Raw genomic sequence first — 19,446 nt, 5'->3', positions numbered from 1 at the left:
AGAATGGTGAATATCAAAAAGACAAGAAATAGTAAATGTTGGCAAGGATGTAGAGAAAAGGGACTCCTTGTGCACTGTTGGTGGGAACGCAAATTGTGTAGCCTCTATGGAAAACAGTATGGAGATTTTCCAAAAAGTGAAAAATAGAACTACCAAAAGGTCCAACAATTCTATTCCTGGGGATTTACCCAAAGAATAAAACAGCAGTAGTTCAAACAGACACATGCATTCCTAGGTTTATTGCAGTATTATTTCCAATAGACAAGATATGGAAGACACCTGTGTCCACTGACAAATGAATGGAGAAAGAAGATGTGGTATATATACACACACTAAAATCACTCAGCCATGAAAAAGAATAACATTTTGCCACTTGCCAGCACTAGTATTATGCTAAGTGAAATAAGTCAAACAAGGAAAGGCAAATACCCATGGTTTCACTTACCTGTGTAATCTAAAAAACAAAATAAACAAAATAAACCAAAACAGACTCAAAAATCCAGAGAACAAAATGCAGATGCCAGAGGGGAGGAAGTAAGAATATGGGTGAAATAGGTGAAGCAGATTAAGAGATATAAACTTGTGGTTAAAAATAAGTAAGCGACAGGGATGTATGCAAAACGATGTAAGCATTCTAGTCATTAATATTATAATAAGCTTATATGGTGACAAACGGAAACTAGGCTTAACATGATGAATCTTATATAATGTATATTAAATGTTAAATTACTATGTTATAGCCCTAAAACTAATAAAATATTAGATGTCAACTATACTTCATAATAAATAAACCTAAGTAAAAGAGGGGGAAGCCAAGAAAAAGCTAACATTATATGACTTTTTTTTATGTATTTGCATATATTTTTCAAAAAATTTAAAAAAGAGTGATTCAACATAATCAGCAGATACTCTTTATCAAAAACATTTTATGATATATTTTTAAAGTTATAAAATGTGTCATCCATAGTTAACATCTAAGAGAAAAAAATTAAGGAGCGCCTCAGTGGCTCAGTCAGTTGGGTGTCTGACTCTTGATTTTGGCTCAGGTCATGATCTCAGGGATTCTCTCTCTCCCTCTCCCTCTGCCCCTCCCTCAACTCACATGTGCATACACTCTCACTCTAAAAAGAAAAAGAAAAAAAAAATTAAGGGGTGCCTGGGTGGCTCAGTCAGTTAGGCATTCAACTTTTGATTTCAGCCTAGGTCATGATGTTGGAGTCATGGGATCGAGGCCCACGTCTGGCTCTGCACTCAGTGTGGAGTTGACTTGGGATTTTCTCTCTCCGTCTGCCCCTCCCCTGGCTTGCTCATTCTCTCTCTCTCTCAAAATAAAAAATAAAATAAAATAAAAACTTTAATAAATTTTTAAAAAGAAAACAAACTAATCAATAAATGTTAATACTGCTTTGAGCCCAAATAATAGCCAATATAAGTTTAATAACACTTAATATAATAAAGTCTTAAAAGATCTTATAAGAAAACATTAAAAGACTTTTGTTGAACTAGCCCATATTATTCCTTTTGTTAGCAACTTCCCGGTTGACACTACTAAACCAAAAATACATACTGGAATGACAGTATTTTCTTTGCTAAAAAACAACGATAACTGTACTTCTAGATCATGTTTTACCAATACTATAGGACCTAAAATAGGAGTTTTAAGTTTTTCTAGACCTTAGACTCCTCCTTTATGATGGTGTAAGACAGAATAATTTCTAAAATTCCTCCCAGCATAAAAATTAGGACATAATTTTTAATTCTTGAAAATTCATCTCAGTAACCAATTTTTACAGTAAAAATTACTGTTTCTGAACTGCCACCTTTCTCAAGTCTTTTTTTTTCCTTAAAGATTTTTAAAAAATATTTTATTTATTTATTTGACAGAGAGAGACATAGTAAGAGAGGAAACACAAGCAGGGGAGTGGGAGAGGGAGAACAGGGTTTCCTCTGAGCAGGGAGACTGATGGGGGGCTGGATCCCAGGACCCTGGGATCATGACCCAAGCTGAAGGCAGATGCTTAAGTGACTGAGCCACCCAGGCCCCCCTCTTTGCTAGGACTTTCTTTTTCTTTTCTTTTCTTCCTTTTTTTTTTTTTTTTTAAAGATTTTATTTATTTATTTGACAGAGAGAGATCACAAGAAGGCAGAGAGGCACGCAGAGAGAGAGGAGGAAGCAGGCTCCCTGCTGAGCAGAGAGCCCGATGCGGGGCTTGATCCCAGGACTCTGGGATCATGACCTGAGCTGAAGGCAGAGGCTTAACCCACTGAGCCACCGAGGTGCCCCTTTCTTAAAGATTTTATTTATTTGAGAGAGAGAGAGAGAGCATGTGAGGGGAGAAGTCAGAGGGAGAAGCAGACTCCCCACAGAACAGGGAGCCTGATGTGGGACTCGATCCCGGGACTCCAGGATCATGACCTGAGCTGAAGGCAGTTTCTTAACCAACTGAGCCACCCAGGCACCCCTCTCAAGTCTATTTTGCAATACATATGGATCTAAATTAATATTGCAATACATATGGATCTAAATTGAATCTCTGATCATTTTAGAAATTTACTCAGAGAAGTCATATTAAGAAATGAAAATTCAAAAGGAAAAGGAAAAGGAGGTGAAACACAGAACCCAAATATTACACAGGCTGCATTCACTTAATGAATGAATACGTGAATGAAAAGATATACAGATATAAGGAGAAAAACCCGAGTTTGTAATTTACCTCAATGAGTAATGCAACCATCTTTTTTCCATCAGCTTCTGGATTGGCAAGTTTGTTAAATTCCAAATCAAAATAAAGCTTGCACACAGCATTTTCAGGAATGACTTCATAGCAGTGTAAGAGATTTTTCCTGAATTAAATAGTTCAAGATTGTTAGGTTTCTATCTTATACCTTTTGAATCATGGTAGTTGATCTTCTATCTCAAGATACTGGACTAACTGTGATTTAATGACATATAACTATGGCATAATGAAGACATGACAAAATGAACAACTGCTCCCCTGTGGGTTTACAGATCACCACATCATTAAGAGCTTCCATCAAAGAAGATGTAACAATCATATTCAGTCACATTATTTACCTTGAAAATATGGTCAACCTCATGCTGTTATTTATTCACAGATAATTTTGACATCGTATGACCCTTCTTTATTCTTGGTGTCATGACAGAATGAATGTTGTCTGAGAAAAGAACCTTCTTTCTCGAAATGGAATCCCAGGATCACATGTATTCTTGGGATCGGATAAACTTTTTACGAGAATTTTTAAGTTTTGTATTTTCATTAGGAAAATAGTATTTAAAAAATTGGCTAGAAACATATTCTGAATCGCCTGACTTCAAAGAGCTTGCAGTGCTCATATGTGGATCAAGAGACAGGACTTTAACACGGTTAATAAAAATAGATACTGTCTAGGTATATAAATGATGACTTGGGCTAAGTGAAATCCAGATGGCATCCTATGGAAGTAAAAGTTTGTAATCTGAACAAAAAGTGATGGGGGAGGGGCGCCTGGGTGGCTCAGTGGGTTAAAGCCTCTGCCTTTAGCTCAGGTCATGATCCCAGGGTCCTGGGATCGAGCCCCGCATCGGGCTCTCTGCTCAGCAGGGAGCCTACTTCCCTTCCTGTCTCTCTGCCTGCCTCTCTGCCTACTTGTGATCTCTGTCTATCAAATAAATTAATTAATTAAAAAAAAAAGTGATGGGGGAATTGTGTCATCACATGCACAAGAACTCACAACACACACACGATTGCCCCTGACTTTTCTCCCAGCACCTCGTAAGACCATTTAGTGCCGCTATGACACGGAAGCTCCAGAATTCAATTTTATGGATAAAGGAGTAACCAAATGTGGGATGGAGATCCACAACAGTTAATTCAGCCAGCATTAATTTTACCAACATTACTAGATGAAGGAAATGTAACTTTAATGTGTTGTCCTTGACAGACTTACCGGGATTTATAATAAAACCAAAGTTGAGCATAGGTTGTCACCAGGTAAATACGTTGCCCATCGCCCACTTTGTATTCCAAAGCAAATACGTGAACATCCTTTGTAAGAGCAAAAATAATAGTAGAAGAATTAATAAAAGCAGAAATCCAAAAACAACTGTAGCTAGTCAATGTTCATGAAGAATTTTACCAAATTTTGGAAAACTGGAATTTGAGCATCTTTATTCCTAAAAAAAGAAAAATAATTATTGTGACTATGCCAATCAAAATCTAATTATATTTACTTTTATTCACTCAAGTAATACATGTTCAAGGCAGAAACCATTCAAATATCCAGACCAAAAAGAGAAAAAAAAAGGAGAAAAATCACTTTTCAATCACTCTAGCTTGACTTCCTATTATAGCTTCACTTTCTAGTTTATGAAATTAAACTTATTTCTTTTAAAGACTTATTTATTGGGGTGCCTGGGTGGCTCTGCCTTCGGTTGAGCCTCTGCCTTCGGCTCAGGTCAAGATCTCAGAGTCCTGGGATTGAGCCCTGCATTGGGCTCTCTGCTCAGCAGGGAGCCTGATGCTGCCTGCCTCTCTGCCTATTTGTGATCTCTGTCAAATAAATAAATAAAATCTTAAAAAAAAATAAAGACTTATTTATTCATTTTAAAGAGAGAGACAGAGCACACATGCATTAGGGAGAGGGGTATAGGGAGAGAGAATCTCAAGCAGACTCTGTGCTAAGTGAGGTGCCTGACATGGGGCTTGATCTCACAACACCAAGACCATGACCTGAGTCAAAACCAAGAGTCTGAGGCTCAGTTGACTGTGCCACCCATTTAAAACTTATTTTTTAAAACAACCTAAATGTTACTATAAATGGCTTAGGCTAGGGGTACCTGGGTGGCTCAGTTGGTTAAGCAACTGCCTTCAGCTCAGGTCATGATCTTGGAGTCTTGGGATCAAGTTCTGCCATCGGGCTCCCTCCTCAGTGGGAAGTCTGCTTCTCCCTCTGACCTCTCCCCTCTCATGTTCCCTCTATCTCTCTCAAATAAATAAATAAAATCTTAAAAAAAAAATAAGTGACTTAGACTAAAATTAATAAATTCTCTAGTACATATAAAAACATGTGGGCAACAAATTTTTTTAAATTTTTTAAACGTTTTAAATATTTACAAGTTAATATTAAAAGCTTAAGATTTAAAATGTTTACCTTTAACAAGTATAAGACTATAAATAGTCTTTTCTATGAGACACTTTTTTTAAGGTTAATGGCTGTGGCACTTGATATAGCCATTTGCATTTGTTGCCCCCAAAAGTTTCTTCTATTAAAGGGATACACAAGTTATTTTCTTTCCATTTAGTTAATGGCAGCTATTAAGCCTATCAAGGAAATAAAACTTCCATTTTCAGAAGTGAGATTTCAATGAGGGACTAAATTACTGACATTAAAACAATCTTCCTGAGATAAATTTTATAGTTGGTAATTGTTAAGTTTAGCAATCATACTCCTATTCTAATTCAAGATCAAATGAACCTGTCAGGATTTTAATTTCTGATACTTGAATGGGTTTACACATAATGAACACAAAGGCTGTTATTTTATTTCTTAAACTATTTTTTTAAGATTTTAGTTATTTATCTGAGAAAGGGAAAGAGAGAAAGAAAGAACATGTTTGTGCATAGGAGCAGGGGGAGGGGCAGAGGGAGAAGCAGACTCTCTGCTGAGCAGGAAGCCTGCCATGGGGTTCAATTTCAGGACCTTGGGATCCAATCCCAGGACCCTGGGATCATGACCTGAACTGAAGGCAGACACTTAATCGACAGAACCACCCAGGTGTCCCTATTTCCTAAACTCTTCTGATGAGATCTGAGTTAGCTTCCCTTTACAAGGGAACAAAGGGTCTTCATCCTAAAAAATTTTAAGCACACTGAGTTTTTATATAGTATCAGTGATCAGAATCACAATATATTTATGCTTGACTTCATATATGCACCTTTTCATACTTTATATTCCCCACAGTGCCAAATAAATGATGTGTAATACACATCTGTTTATTTCTGAGCATCAGACCATTTGCAAGGGTAGCAGCCAGCAACCACTCCTTAATCCCACTTACCTGATATGTAGGAAATTACTATTATAAATCCACTCTATTATTCCAAAGCACAAAAGGAGAGCATAGAAAGTTAAATACATGTTTGCTTTGGTGGTATGATTTAAGACCCAAGGTTTATGAACTCTACACTATACTATTTGAGACATTTTATTTTCCTATTGCTTCAGTTCCATTTTCTTCCTCATTTCATCCTTCAAATTTTCATACTCCTCTCATTCATTTCCTCACATTTTTGTGGGTATTGTTTTAGTTCTCCACTAAAATCTAGTCATTCTATTATTTTTCAGTCCATGGATTTGGTCATTTTTTTCTCTAAGCGTAACTTCTTTTATTCATTCTTTTTTTTGGTTTTGTTTTTAAATTTATTTATTTGAGGGACACCTGGGTGGCTCAGTTGGTTAAGCTGCTGCCTTTGGCTCAGGTCATGATCCCAGGGTCCTGCGATCGAGGCCCGCATTGGGTTCCTTGCTCGGCAAGGAGCCTGTTTCTCTCGCTGCCTCTGCCTGTCTCTCTGCCTGCTTGTGTGTACTCTCTCTCTCTCTCTGGCAAAGAAATAAAATCTTAAAAAAAAAAAACAAAACCTACTCTCTTAAAAAAAAAAATTATTTATTTGACAGAGAGAGAGAAAGTACAAGCAAGGGGAACAGCAGGCAGAGGTAGACGGAGAAGCAGACTCCCCGCTGAGCAGGGAATCCACCCTGGACTGGATTCCAGGACCCTGGAATCATGACCTGAGCTAAAGGCAGATGCTTAACCGACTGAGCCACCCAGGCCCCTCAGCATAGCTTCTTTTAAATATCATTATGTGGGAGTAGGACAAAAAGGCTGACTAGGAGGATGCTGAGCTCACCTCCCATGGACACACTGAAGTAACTGCCACAAGTAAGGCAACTTGCTCTGAAAGCAGTCAAAGACCAGCAGAACAGATCCCCCACAGCTAAAGACAAAAGACATAAAAACAAGGCCACATCAAGAAGGGTAAGAGGAGTTAAAGCAAAAATAGGAACCAAACCTTGGTACAGAGAACCACAAGCAGGACAGTTAGCACAGGCACAGAAGTCCTCCCTGAAGAGAAAAAGGATCAAGCCCCACATCAGGCTCCCCGACGGGTGCCTGCAGCCGGAGAACTGAGAACAAGTCCCCATTCCCTATTATGTCTGGTTAAGAAAATCACCAGGACAAATACACTGGTGTAAATCAGAGCAGATTAGAGGATGCAGATTGTGGAAAGCACTCAAGCTGAACACTGAACAGAAAAGGAAATGAATAAAATAACCATAGTTTAAGGAACCTCTGGGACAACATCAAGGGCACAAACATTCACATTATAGAAGCCCCAGAAGGAGAAAAGAGAAAGAGGGAGAAAACTTATTTGAAGCAATGATAGCCTAAAACTTCCCTAACCTGGGGAAGGAAAAAAGAATAACAGCTCCAAGAAGCAGAGAGAGCCCAAACAAGATGAATCCAAGGAAGTGCACACCCAGACACATGATAACTAAATGTCAAAATTTAAAGATAGACTACTCAGAGCAGTAAGAGGAAAGCAACCAGTTACATATAAGGGAACACCCACAGATTATAGGCATATTTTTTTCAGCAAAAACTAGGCAGGTCAGAAGAGGATGACATGATTTATTTCAAGTACAGAAAGAAATAAACCTATGTCCAAGAATAATCTACCCAATAAGATTACCATTCAGAAATGAAGGAGAGATAGAGTTTCCAGACAAAATTTAAAAGAGTTCATCACCACTAAACTGTCTTTCCAACAACTGTTAAAAGGACTTCTTTATGTGGAAAAGAAAAGAACAGAACTAGAAGAAAATTATGACAGGAAAAAATTTCACTTATCAAAGAAAACATACAGTAAAAGTAGATCAATCACTATAAAACCAGCATGAAGGTTAAGGGACAAAAGTAGTTAAGTACTCACATAAATTAGTTAAGGGATATGTAAAATAAATAGATGTAAAATATAGCATTATACACTTAAACGCGGAGGTGGGAAGTAAAAAAGTAGCACTTTTATAATGTGTTGGAACATCAGCAACCACCAACTTTATAGACTGCTATATACATAAGATGTTATACATGAACCTCATGGTAACTATATACCAAAAACCTGTAACAGATACACAAAAAATAAAGAGAGAGGAACCCAGGCATAACACTAAAGAAAGTCATCAATCTCTCCGTGATATGAGGAAATTGATATGGGGGGCTTGGGAGGTAGGAAAAAAAAAATGAAACAAGATGGGATCAGGAGGGAGACAAACCATAAGACTCTTAATCTCACAAAACAAACTGAGGGTTGCTTGGGGGAGAGGGGTAGGGAGAGGGTAGTGGGGTTATGGACATTGGGGAAGGTATGTGCTATGAAGTGTGTAAACCTGGCAATTCACAGACCTGTACCCCTGGGGCTAATAATACATTATATGTTAATTAAAAAATTAAAAATTAAATAAATAAATAAATAAAAGTTATCAATCACATGGAAAGACAGCAAGAAGGAAAAAAATGAGAACTACAAAAACAACCAGAAAACAATAAACAAAATGTCAATAGGTACATATATGTCAATAATCACTTTAAAGGTAAATGGACTAAATGATCCAATCAAATGACAAAGTGTGACTGAATGGATAAAAAAACCAACCCCATCTATATGCTGCCCACAAAAGACTTCGGACTGAGACATATAAACTGAAAAAGAAGGAATAGAAAAAGATATTCCATGCAAATGCAAATGAAAAAAAAAAAAAGGTGGAGTAGCAGTACTTATATCAGACAAAATAGATTTAAAATCTGTAAAAAGAGACGAAGAAAGGCATGACATAGGGGCTCCAGGGTGGCTCAACCGGTTGAACATCAAACACTTGATTTCAGCTCAGGTCATGATCTCAGGGTTCTGGGATCAAGCCCCTTGTTGGACTCTGTACTCAGCAGGAAGTCTCTTTGAGATTCTCTCCCTCTGCTCCTCTCCCACTTGTGCATGCTCTCTACTAAATAAATAAATCTTTAAAAAAACCAGAAAGAAATAGCATGACATAGTGATGAAGGGATCAATCTAACAAGAGGATAAAACAATTGTAAATGTCTATGCAGCCAACATAGGAGCACCTAGATATATAAAGCAAGTATTAATAGACAAAGAGGGAGAAAGTGACAGTAATACAATAATAGTAGGGTAATTTAACACCCCACTTACATCAATCGATAGATCCTCCAGACAGAAAATCAATAAAGTGTACTGGCTTTGAAAGACACATTAGCCATATGCATTTAATAGATTATATAGAACATCTCATCCCCAAACAGAAGAAAACATTCTTTTTCAAGTGCACATGGAACATTCTCTAGGATAGATCACATGTTAAGCTACCAAACAAGTCTCAATAAATTTAAAAGGACTAAAATCCTATCAAGCATCTGTTCCTACAATATGAAATAAGAAATCAATTACGAGAAAAAAACCGGAAAGAACAAACACACGGAGAATAAACAACATGTTACTACAGAACGGGTCAGAGGGGTCAACGGTGTCAATGGAGAAATCAAAGAGGAAGTAAAAAAATACCTGGACACAAGAGAAAATGGAAACACAATGGCTGGGACACAGCAAAAGCAGTTCTAAGAGGGAAGTTTATAGCAATATAGTCCTACTTCAAGAAACAAGAAAAATCTCAAAAAAGCAATTTAAACTTATACGTAAAGGAACTACCAAAGTAAGAACAAACAAAGCCCAAAATTAGAAGGAAGAAAATAATAAAGACCACAGTGGAAATAAATGAAATAAAGACTAAAGAGATAATTGAAAAGATCAATGGAATTAAAAGCTGCTTCTTTGAAAAGATAAACAAAATTAATATAGCCAGACTCATCAAGAATAAAAAAGAAGGGGGCACCTGGGTGGCTCAGTGGGTTAAGCCTCTGCCTTCGGTTCAGGTCATGGTCCCAGGGTCCTGGGATCGAGCCCTGCATTGGGCTCTCTGCTTGGCAGGGAGCCTGCTTCCCCCCTTCTCTCCGCCTGCTTCTCTGCCTACTTGTGATCTCTGTCTGTCAAATAAATAAATAAAATCTTGGGAAAAAAGAAAAAAGAATAAAAAAGAAGACACAAAAATAAGAGAGAAGTTACAACTGACATCCACAAAAATACAGATTTAAAAGAGACTACTACAAGAAAATATATGCCAACAAATTAGACAACCTAGAAGAAATGGATAAAGACTGAATCAGGAAGAAACAGAATGTCTGTACAGATAGATTACCAGTAATGAAAGTGAATCAGTAATCAAAAACTTCCCACAAAACAAAAGTCCAGGACCAGATGGCTAGACAGATGAATTCTACCAAACATTTAATAAAGAGTTCTCAAACTATTCCAAAATATACAAGAAGAAGGAATTTTTTCCCCCAAGAATGCTTCTGAATTTGTCTTATGAGGCCACCAGGATTACCCTCAAACCAAAACGGACAAAGACACTACAAAAAAAGGAAGTTACACGGGACGCCTGGGTGGCTCAGTTGGTTAAGCAGCTGCCTTCGGCTTGGGTCATGATCCCAGCGTGCTGGGATCGAGTCCCACATCGGGCTCCTTGCTCGGCATGGAGCCTGCTTCTCCCTCTGCCTGCCACTCTGTCTGCTTGTGCTCACTCTCACTCCTCTCTCTCTCTCTCTCTCTCTCTCTGACAAATAAATAAATAAATAAATCTTTTAAAAAAAAAAAAAAAAAGGAAGTTACAGACCATTATCCCTGATGAGTACAGATGCAAAAAATCTTCAACAAAATATAGGCAAACCTAACAGAACACATTAAAAGGATCATTCACCATGATCAAATGGGGTTTATTCCAGGGGCACAAGAATGGTTCCATATCCATAAATCAACATCTACAGCACTTTAATAAAATGAAGGATAAAGAGCAGACGATCATCTCAATAGATGCAGAAAAAGCATTTGACCCAATTTAACATTATGATAAAACTATCAACAAAGGGAATATAGAAGAAACACACCGCAACATAGTAAAGACCATAAATGACAAACCCGCAGCCAACATCAGACCCATAATGAAAAGCTAAAAGCTTTTTCTCCAAGATCAGGAAAAGATAAAGATGCCCATTCTTCCCACTTTTACTCAATATAGTAGTAGAAATCCTAACCACAGCGATCAGACAAGTAAAAGAAGGAAGAAAAAAAGACATCCAAATGGGTAAGGAAGAAGTAAAACATACAGATGGCCAACAGACCAACAGACACATGAAGAAATGCTCAACATTACTAATCACCAGGGAAATGCAAATCAAATCAAATCAAATCAAATGATTTTGATGGCTAGTATCACACCAGTCAGAATGGCTAGTATCAAAAAGATAAGACATAGGGGCACCTGGGTAACTCAGTTGATTAAGCGTCTGACTCTTGTCAGCTCAGGTCATGATCTCGGGTCCTGGGATGGAGCCCTGTGTCAGACTCAGTGTTCAGTGGGGAGTCGGTTTGAGGATTCTCTCTCTCCCTATTCCTCCTCTACCCCGCTCTCTTTTAAATAAATAAATAAATAAATAAATAAATCTTAAAAAAAAAAAAAAAAAGACAATAACACTGTTGGTAAGGATTTGGAGAAAAGGAAACACTTATGCACCACTGCTGGGAATGTAAGTTAGTGTAGCTATTATGGCAACCAGAACGGAGGTTCCTCAGAAAAAATTAAAAATAGAAACACCTGGGTGCCTGGGTGGCTCAGTGGTTTAAAGCCTCTGCCTTCGGCTCAGGTCATGATCCCAGGGTCCTGGGATTGCGACCCACATCGGGCTCCCTGCTTAGCGGGGAGCCTGCTTCCTCCTCTCTCTCTCTCTCTGCCTGCTTCTCTGCCTACTTGTGATCTCTGTCTGTCAAACAAATAAATAAAATCTAAAAAAAATAAAAAAAAAAGAAACACCATACAATCCATTAATTCTAGTAATTCAGTATTTACCTGAAGAAAATGAAATCACTAATTCAAAAGAATATATGTCCTTTGTTTCTTCATAATAGCCAAGGTATGAAAGATACCCGTGTCCATTGGTAAATGAAGATAAAGAAGATGCAGTATATATACACAAAAGAATGTTACTCAGCCATAAAAAAAGAATGAAGACTTGCCATTCACAACAACATGGATGGACCTAAAGAATATTATGCTAAGTGAAATAAGCTAGAGAAAAACAAAGATCAAAAGACTTCATTTTTATGTGGAATCTAAAAACAAAACAAATCTAAAATAGACTCATAAAATACAGAGAACTGGTGGTTGCCTGAACAAAGGGAGGTGGAGAGACAGGAGAAACAGGTGAAGGAGATTAAGAGTACAATCTTCCAGTTATAAACTACATAAGGCATGTGGATGAAAAGTACGGCATAGGGAATATAGTTAGTAATATTATAGTAACTTTGGTGATAGATGGGGACTAGACTCATCATGGTGAGCATTTTGTAATGTGTGTAATTGTTAAATCACTATGTTGTTCACCTGAAACTAATACACTATGTCAACTATATTTCAATTAAAACTTTAAAATATCATTACAGGGGCGCCTGAATGGCGCCCAGTTAAAGCCTCTGCCTTCAGCTCAGGTCATGGTCCCAGGGTCCTGGGATTAAGCCCCGCATTGGGCTCTCTGCTCAGCAGGGAGCCTGCTTCCCCCCACCACCCCGCCTGCCTCTCTGCCTACTTGTGATCTCTGTCAAATAAATAAATAAAATCTTAAAAAAAAAAATCATTACAAATCTTTAATTGTCACTACATAGCCCATTCTTTTTCATTATTAATATTAAGTAAATGGCCAAAAATTCATAGGGATAATTTCTATAAATAGTGTGATATTTACAGACACCTGGGTGGCTCAGTCGTTAAGTGTCTGCTTTCAGCTCAGATCATGATCCCATGGTCCTGGGATCAAGTCCCACATCGGGCTCCTTGTTCAATGGGGAGCCTGCTTCTGCCTCTGCCTGCTGTTCCCCCTGCTTGTGCTCTCTGACAAATAAATAAATCTTAAAAAAAAGACATAACGTGATATTTAGATCACAATTAAATTCTGTTGATACTCATGTGGACTGAAGACAAACAGACCTTTCTTTTTAAAATCCTAAGTTATAGTAGCTTCAAAGAAAAAAAAAAAGAGAGAGAGAGGTAGGAGATAAGAGATAAGAAAATTACCTCTTTACAGCTTTTAACAAAATTAAAAGCCTGAGTTTGCCGATGGAATAGTTTCCAAATGGAGGGTGGTTCTTCTGGCTTGGACAATCTTGGTCTGTATACCGAGGGCAAGGGTTTCCTCTCATAACGAGATGCTCGTTCTTCAATTTGCTTCAGTTTTGCGTCCCATTTGCTTCCCATTTTCTCTCCATTGGTTTAGAAGTTGCAGGGAAACTAAATCCTAACCCATGTAAGATTTCTGTCAATTAGCACTAAAACAAAGACATAATTTCTTTCTTTAGATTTTTTTGTGTGTGTGAAACGTCAAAAACCATTTCCTTACGGTTATTTCCTTAACTGCCTTCATATATACATATATATATGTGTATATATATATATATATATATATATATACACATACACACACACAAACACGCACACACACACAGTTATATATTATATAATACATAATTTATATTACATATATTCTATATAATATATATTTACATGTTATATAAATATATAATACATAATATATATACTATGTACATAAATGTACTATGTATATATATAGTTTTGCATGAAGTTTTAATGTAAAATAAGAATGGGGCTAGTTACCAGATAGCTTTAGATCTTGGCTCTTCTATCTAATAGTGCTATGATTTTAGAAGCACCCTAAGCCTTAACTGCAAAATGGGGATCAATGTCATCCTGAACACTTTATGTAATTATCATGAGGATAAACGTGATAGGATGTAAGAAAACGTTTTGTAAATTACAAAGCTTCATGTAAACATAAGCAGTTTTTGTATCATTATGGTTTTTATTATAACCAGTTTATTGCATTAAGCACTATCTATCTTGCCCAAGTGGAGCTACTACGTTGGCCCTCATTTTCGTGCTATTTCTCAGTACAGAGTTCATTTCTAGACACTACTGTGCAGTTCCCTTTTCTTCTGTTTCTATCCATTGTTCTTCTTTTCTCCCAACACAGTGGTTAGTTGGGAGAACAATTCAGTTTATAAATGGAACTGCAATATTGGTTAGTCTTGGTTTAGAATGTCTGTGTTAATCATAAGCATGTTTAAAGATAGGAATACACACATTTTTAACCTATGTCTGTTAATTTAATGACTGTATTAAAGTAACAGTCTTTTAATCCCTGTTTATTAATGACATGTTTTTTATTTGCATGCAATGTTTCCATGTTAGCCATGCCAAGGTAAGGAAGCCAGAAAATACTTTTATGATTTGGGGTTATAGTTTACTTACCAAAAAAGGATAGGCTTTTAGAAGGGAAGAAAAGCTTGCATCATAGGTAAGTAATGGCCACAAAACCTGCCATTCCTCCCACGAAGAGATGCTATCTGAGGCCACTCACATACTCTCTACTTGGCCACATGACTTGTTTTGGTCAATGTCACATCAACAAATGTGAAGCAAACCGAGGTGTAGTAAGTGCTTGTGCACTGGATTTGTCCTGAGACCAAGACCGTCCTCAGACTGCCATGCTAGAACTCCAGTCTCACAGAAGATAAAAGGACATGTGGAGAAGCACCAAGTTACCTCAGCCAACACCAACTACCAGATACATGGAGTTCAGACATTCTGGACCATCCAGACATCTGAATTCAATGCCTAAGTAAGCCTGAGTGAGTTCAGGTGAGATCTGCCAAAGACCTCCCCAGTCAACCCATAGAACTGTAAGAAAAAATGAACTTTTTTTAAGCCAAGAAGTTTTGGTCTGGTTTTTCATACAGAAATCAGTAACTGTGAGGCACCTGGGTTAAGCCTCTGCCTTCGGCTCAGGTCATGATCTCAGGGCCCTGTCTCTCTCTGCCTGCCTCTCTGCCTACTTGTGATCTCTCTGTCAAATAAATAAATAAAATCTTTAAAAAAAAAAAAATCGATAACTGAGGTAGTCTCCCTTTTCATTAGTATCATCTTCACTAATAATATAATTTATCTATGTAGAAAACACATATATTCATTTTTTAAGGTGAAATAAAATTGCTAAATATACTAAATATACTAAAACATTGGAGGGAAAAATTCCTATTTACCTCTGGCGATGCCTTTTCAGTACTTGTGCTTATCGAGTCGATAAATATTCTCTTGAATTCTTGCAGAAAATTTTGCAACACAAACTCAATGGCAAATGATATATTCCCGGAAAGGAAAAAGAGGTTCATCCTAAAAGATTGAGATGATACAGTATCATGACACTTTTAGATTTCACATTGGACTTCAAACGTGTCAGACCTAAGAAAGATTACTCTCTCAATTACACGTGATCCACATGAAAATTATAAATTATAAACCAAGAAACAAACATAATTCTAAATGTATCAATATAAACTTCATACCAGACATGCCTAGGAACAGAATACAATTTCACTGGATGGAAGAGCTGGAATAATTTTTAATGAAATGGCTTTTTCAATGCAAAATGACACAGGACTCTAGACTCCTAGATCCTGAGTATTCGGTTTATTTTAATCTGCTTAGTATACCGATAAAAATCCTCCACATTTTGACAACCTAAGTGAGAAACTGACTTTCTTCTATGAAATGTATTAACTTTTAATAAAGTGCAATGATTACTTAATGAAGAAATAAACATGGGGGCACCTGGGTGGTTCAGCGTCTGCCTTCAGCTCAGGTCATGATCCCAGGATCCTGGGATCGAGCCCCGCATCGGGCTCCCTGCTCAGCGGGAAGCCTGCTTCTCCCTCTCCCACTCCCCCCTGCTTGTGTTCCCTCTCTTGCTGTCTCCCTCTGTGTCAAATAAATAAAATCTTAAAAAAAAAATTAACACAATGCAATTAGATAGGATTTATAGCTCTAGTATCTTATCAGTAACTGACAAAATAACCATGTGGATGTTCACACTTAGTGACATGGACATGCAGAAAACTTTTGATTTGGTAAAAATACTGATATAACCATGGGAAGGAAGCCATACATGAAAGTCATGGAGACACAATGGAAAACCAGTCTGATAGCTTCGTGGACCAAAGAAACCACAATGTCAACAAAGGAAAAAGAAGAATTCAATATATGTTATGCTCTCATGTTGTCTGAACAGTTCAAAAATGTTAACAGCTGGGTTGAGGGTCAGAAGACAGCTGGGGGCTGGACTACTGGAGCAGGAGGGCTGAATGACAAAAGCAAAGGAAACGGAGACGAGAAAGGCATCTGGCATTCTGCTTTTGGGCTATCATATGCCTCATCCCTGTCCCTTGGGATAAGAAATATGTCACCATTTTGGAAATGCTTTTAATTCCTGGTGGGGAAGGACTGTCGTCCTTCTTTTATATAACTGTACATCAAAAACCCCTTTTCACACAGGGGCTGTTAACTATTTTTGGTAAATTTCCAAGTTCCAAAGAAAAATATTCGTTGTTAAAAAAAAAAAAAGAAAGAAAAATATTTGTTGTTTTTTAAAATAGTAGGTTTAAGAACTCTATTGTTTATTTCTTCACAATGCACCACAATGTTAGTTAATTTCTTTCCTTCCTTCCTTTCTTAAATTAAACTCCATGCCCAGTGTGGGGCTTGAACTCACACCAAAGGCTCAAGAATCACATGCTCTACCCAATGAGCCAGCCAGGTGCCCCCCTTCCCCACCTGCCCACAGTGTTATTTCTTAACATTGCATTCAATCATGGTCAATACTGATTTTACAACTAAAGGTGGTCAGGCTAGAAAAAATGCTGGCTTAGTCCTTTTACAGGAACTGTAGTGGGAGAAGAGGCAGAGGGAAGGAGGTAGAGCGATGACACAGACAGCCAACATTAGTAGCCCTGGTTTACCTAAGTTTATGCCTAGATATGCCCAACTCAGACACTTGATGGCCTGAGCCCCAGAACAGCTGCAACAGACAGCACATGCTTCATGATTCCTGGCCTCTAGGGAAAGCTTCCTTCCTCTTTTGTCTATCACAAGTCAACCCCTGTTCCCTCTGTCCTGAGAACAGATTCATCAGTATTTTGTGCTTTCTGGCATATATGTTCCAGTTTTAGTATTTAGTTGTGTTCTGGTATTTGACAATAGTTTCTTTTTTTTTTTTTTAAGATATTATTTGAGAGAAAATGAAAGTGAGAGAGATCACGGAGGAAGAGGGAGAGGCAGACTCCAAGCTGAGCGGAGAGCCAGATGTGGGGCTCGATCCCAGGACCCCAGGATCACGACCTGAGCTGATGGCAGACACTCTACCGACTGAGACACCCCAGTGCCCCTGGCAATATTTTCTTAACATAATCCCCTATGGCCTCTTGGAATACATTAAACTATTTCTCCCACTGCTAGAATATTCATAATAAAGTATGTGATTAAAACTCACTTATAGTAATATTGCTACTTAAGAATACATTCCAAATTAGTACATTCAACTTCTCCACTTCGGTCATTTTGCCTCTTAATGCTTGAACAGAAGTAACTCATAATTTCCCAAAAATATCCTGTAAGGGATAAGAAAACATACAATGATCTATTGTTCTTTTCCAGTTCCCCCTTTCTACTATCCCCACAGGATCCCCATCCAAACAGCCTCTCTGCCACACTAGTCACCCTTAAAACCAGACTTGTAACTTTCCATAGCAACACTAATTAATGATTCAGAAAATCACTCAATTCACACTTCAGTTTACCCCAAGAAGTCCAAACTCCCTCGAGAATCTGGACCAGATTCTAAGCCACTTTACAGTCTCCCCAGAATCGAAACCACTTAATTATTTTATTTCTTATTGTTCAGCCAGGATCACATCCTGTCCCTGACCCAGTACCACCACCTATTTCTCTTACCTGGAATGCCTCGCCTGCCTTTCCCAAATTCTTCCTCTTCCAGGCCCAGATCAAAGTCCGCCACCTCTGCGACAATTCTGTGAAAAGAAACTACTGAATTCAGTCAGAAGACATCGCCTCTAGCCAACCCTTTTACTATAATGAAGTCTCAACTAGACTAATTAGTATAATCTACAGGAAAACAGAAAACCGCTGCTGCTGCCTTAACTGAAGTATCATTTTGGTAAGAGAGCTTAGTACAGGAAGGGGTGTGGGCATCCCAGCGGGGTGACAGGACCTGTGCAACCACACTACCTATGAAGAACTGCGTGCTAAACCACTGGTAGGGTTTGGAGAGGGTCCTGGTCTCCAGTTTTACTGCCGCAGAAAAAGAGCCTGCCAAACACTGGTCCTCTCTCAATTTGGGAGGGATAAAGAAAGGCCCAGGTGTTCTCGAGATGCAAATCTAACTCAGGTAATTCTCCTTTCATTAAGAGCAAATGAGTTAACTCTCTTAAACCCATGTGGGGATTGGGATTCGTACCTCCAGGAGTTGTTGGAAGGATAAAATAAGAAAATGTACTGAGAAAAATGTACTAAGCACTTCACAAAGGGCTGCCATACAGATATATACCTATATACACATATACATGACGACGTCTATTTATCGACAGACTACACCCCTGACGTACACCCGAATAGGCAGAAATGCTGGGGACAGGCTAGCTGCTAACGTGGGGTCCCCGACTTCGAAGGATGTCCTGAACCTCTTGAAGTTTGATGCAGAATTTGGTGCTCGATTGTGTTGAAGATACTCTGCGAAAACGACTCATTGTTTGCATCAGGGTCTGAACACAGTTCGTGAACCAGAACACGCGGGGAAATACTGAGCGCAGGGAAGGAGGATTAAGGGCCAGGGAACTGGGGGGTGAGCGAAGGAAAGGCCTCGGCACCACAGGGGAAGTACAGATTACCAGCGCGGGTCGCGCGCGGCCTGCTCCCCTACCTCCGGGAGGTCTAAGTGGGCGTCGGGCCCGCCTCTGACTCCCTCCTCTCTGCTCCTTGGGTCTCGCGAAGCGTTCAGGTGTCCCTCCTACTTTCAGAACCCCGCGCCACGAGCGGAAACCCGCCGGTCCTCAGGAGCAGCAGGCGGGACCCGTCTTCAAACCGCGCGCGAGGGCGAGGCCACAGCGCGGGGTGGGCGTGCCGACAGGAAGGGACGCTCAGGCCTATGAAGGAGCGGCATCGGGGCGACGGGGGCGCGAGAGGAGTGCGCTGGGCCTATGAGGGAGAGGAATATGGCAGGCGGGGGCGGGGAGGAGAGTGCGCCGGGCCTATGAGGGAGCGGCATGGGTGGGTGGGAGCGAGAGAGCGCCGGGGCTGGAACGTGTCTCCTAAGCAGGAAGAACAAGGGGGCGGGACCGGGGC

General features: G+C 38.9%; 1 protein-coding gene across 1 annotated transcript in view; it reads right to left on the bottom strand.

Annotated features, from left to right (window-relative positions):
• Nucleotides 1-15,426, bottom strand: part of PRIMPOL (primase and DNA directed polymerase) — a 50,295-nt gene extending 34,869 nt beyond the window's left edge. The window contains exons 1-4 of the mRNA XM_080796194.1: nt 15,297-15,426; nt 13,255-13,505; nt 3,949-4,046; nt 2,715-2,844 (exon numbers count right to left, since the gene is read on the bottom strand). Coding sequence (XP_080652320.1) covers nt 2,715-2,844; nt 3,949-4,046; nt 13,255-13,434 — 408 coding nt within the window. The 5' untranslated portion in view covers nt 13,435-13,505; nt 15,297-15,426. The remainder of the gene's footprint in view (nt 1-2,714; nt 2,845-3,948; nt 4,047-13,254; nt 13,506-15,296) is intronic.
• Nucleotides 15,427-19,446: the final 4,020 nt, after the last annotated feature.

The sequence above is a fragment of the Martes martes genome, assembly GCF_963455335.1.
Source record: "Martes martes genome assembly, chromosome: 2".
Classification (NCBI taxonomy): Eukaryota; Metazoa; Chordata; class Mammalia; order Carnivora; family Mustelidae; genus Martes; species Martes martes.
The sequence above is the reverse complement of the archived record's forward strand: the minus strand, read 5'-3'. Positions and strand labels throughout refer to the sequence as shown.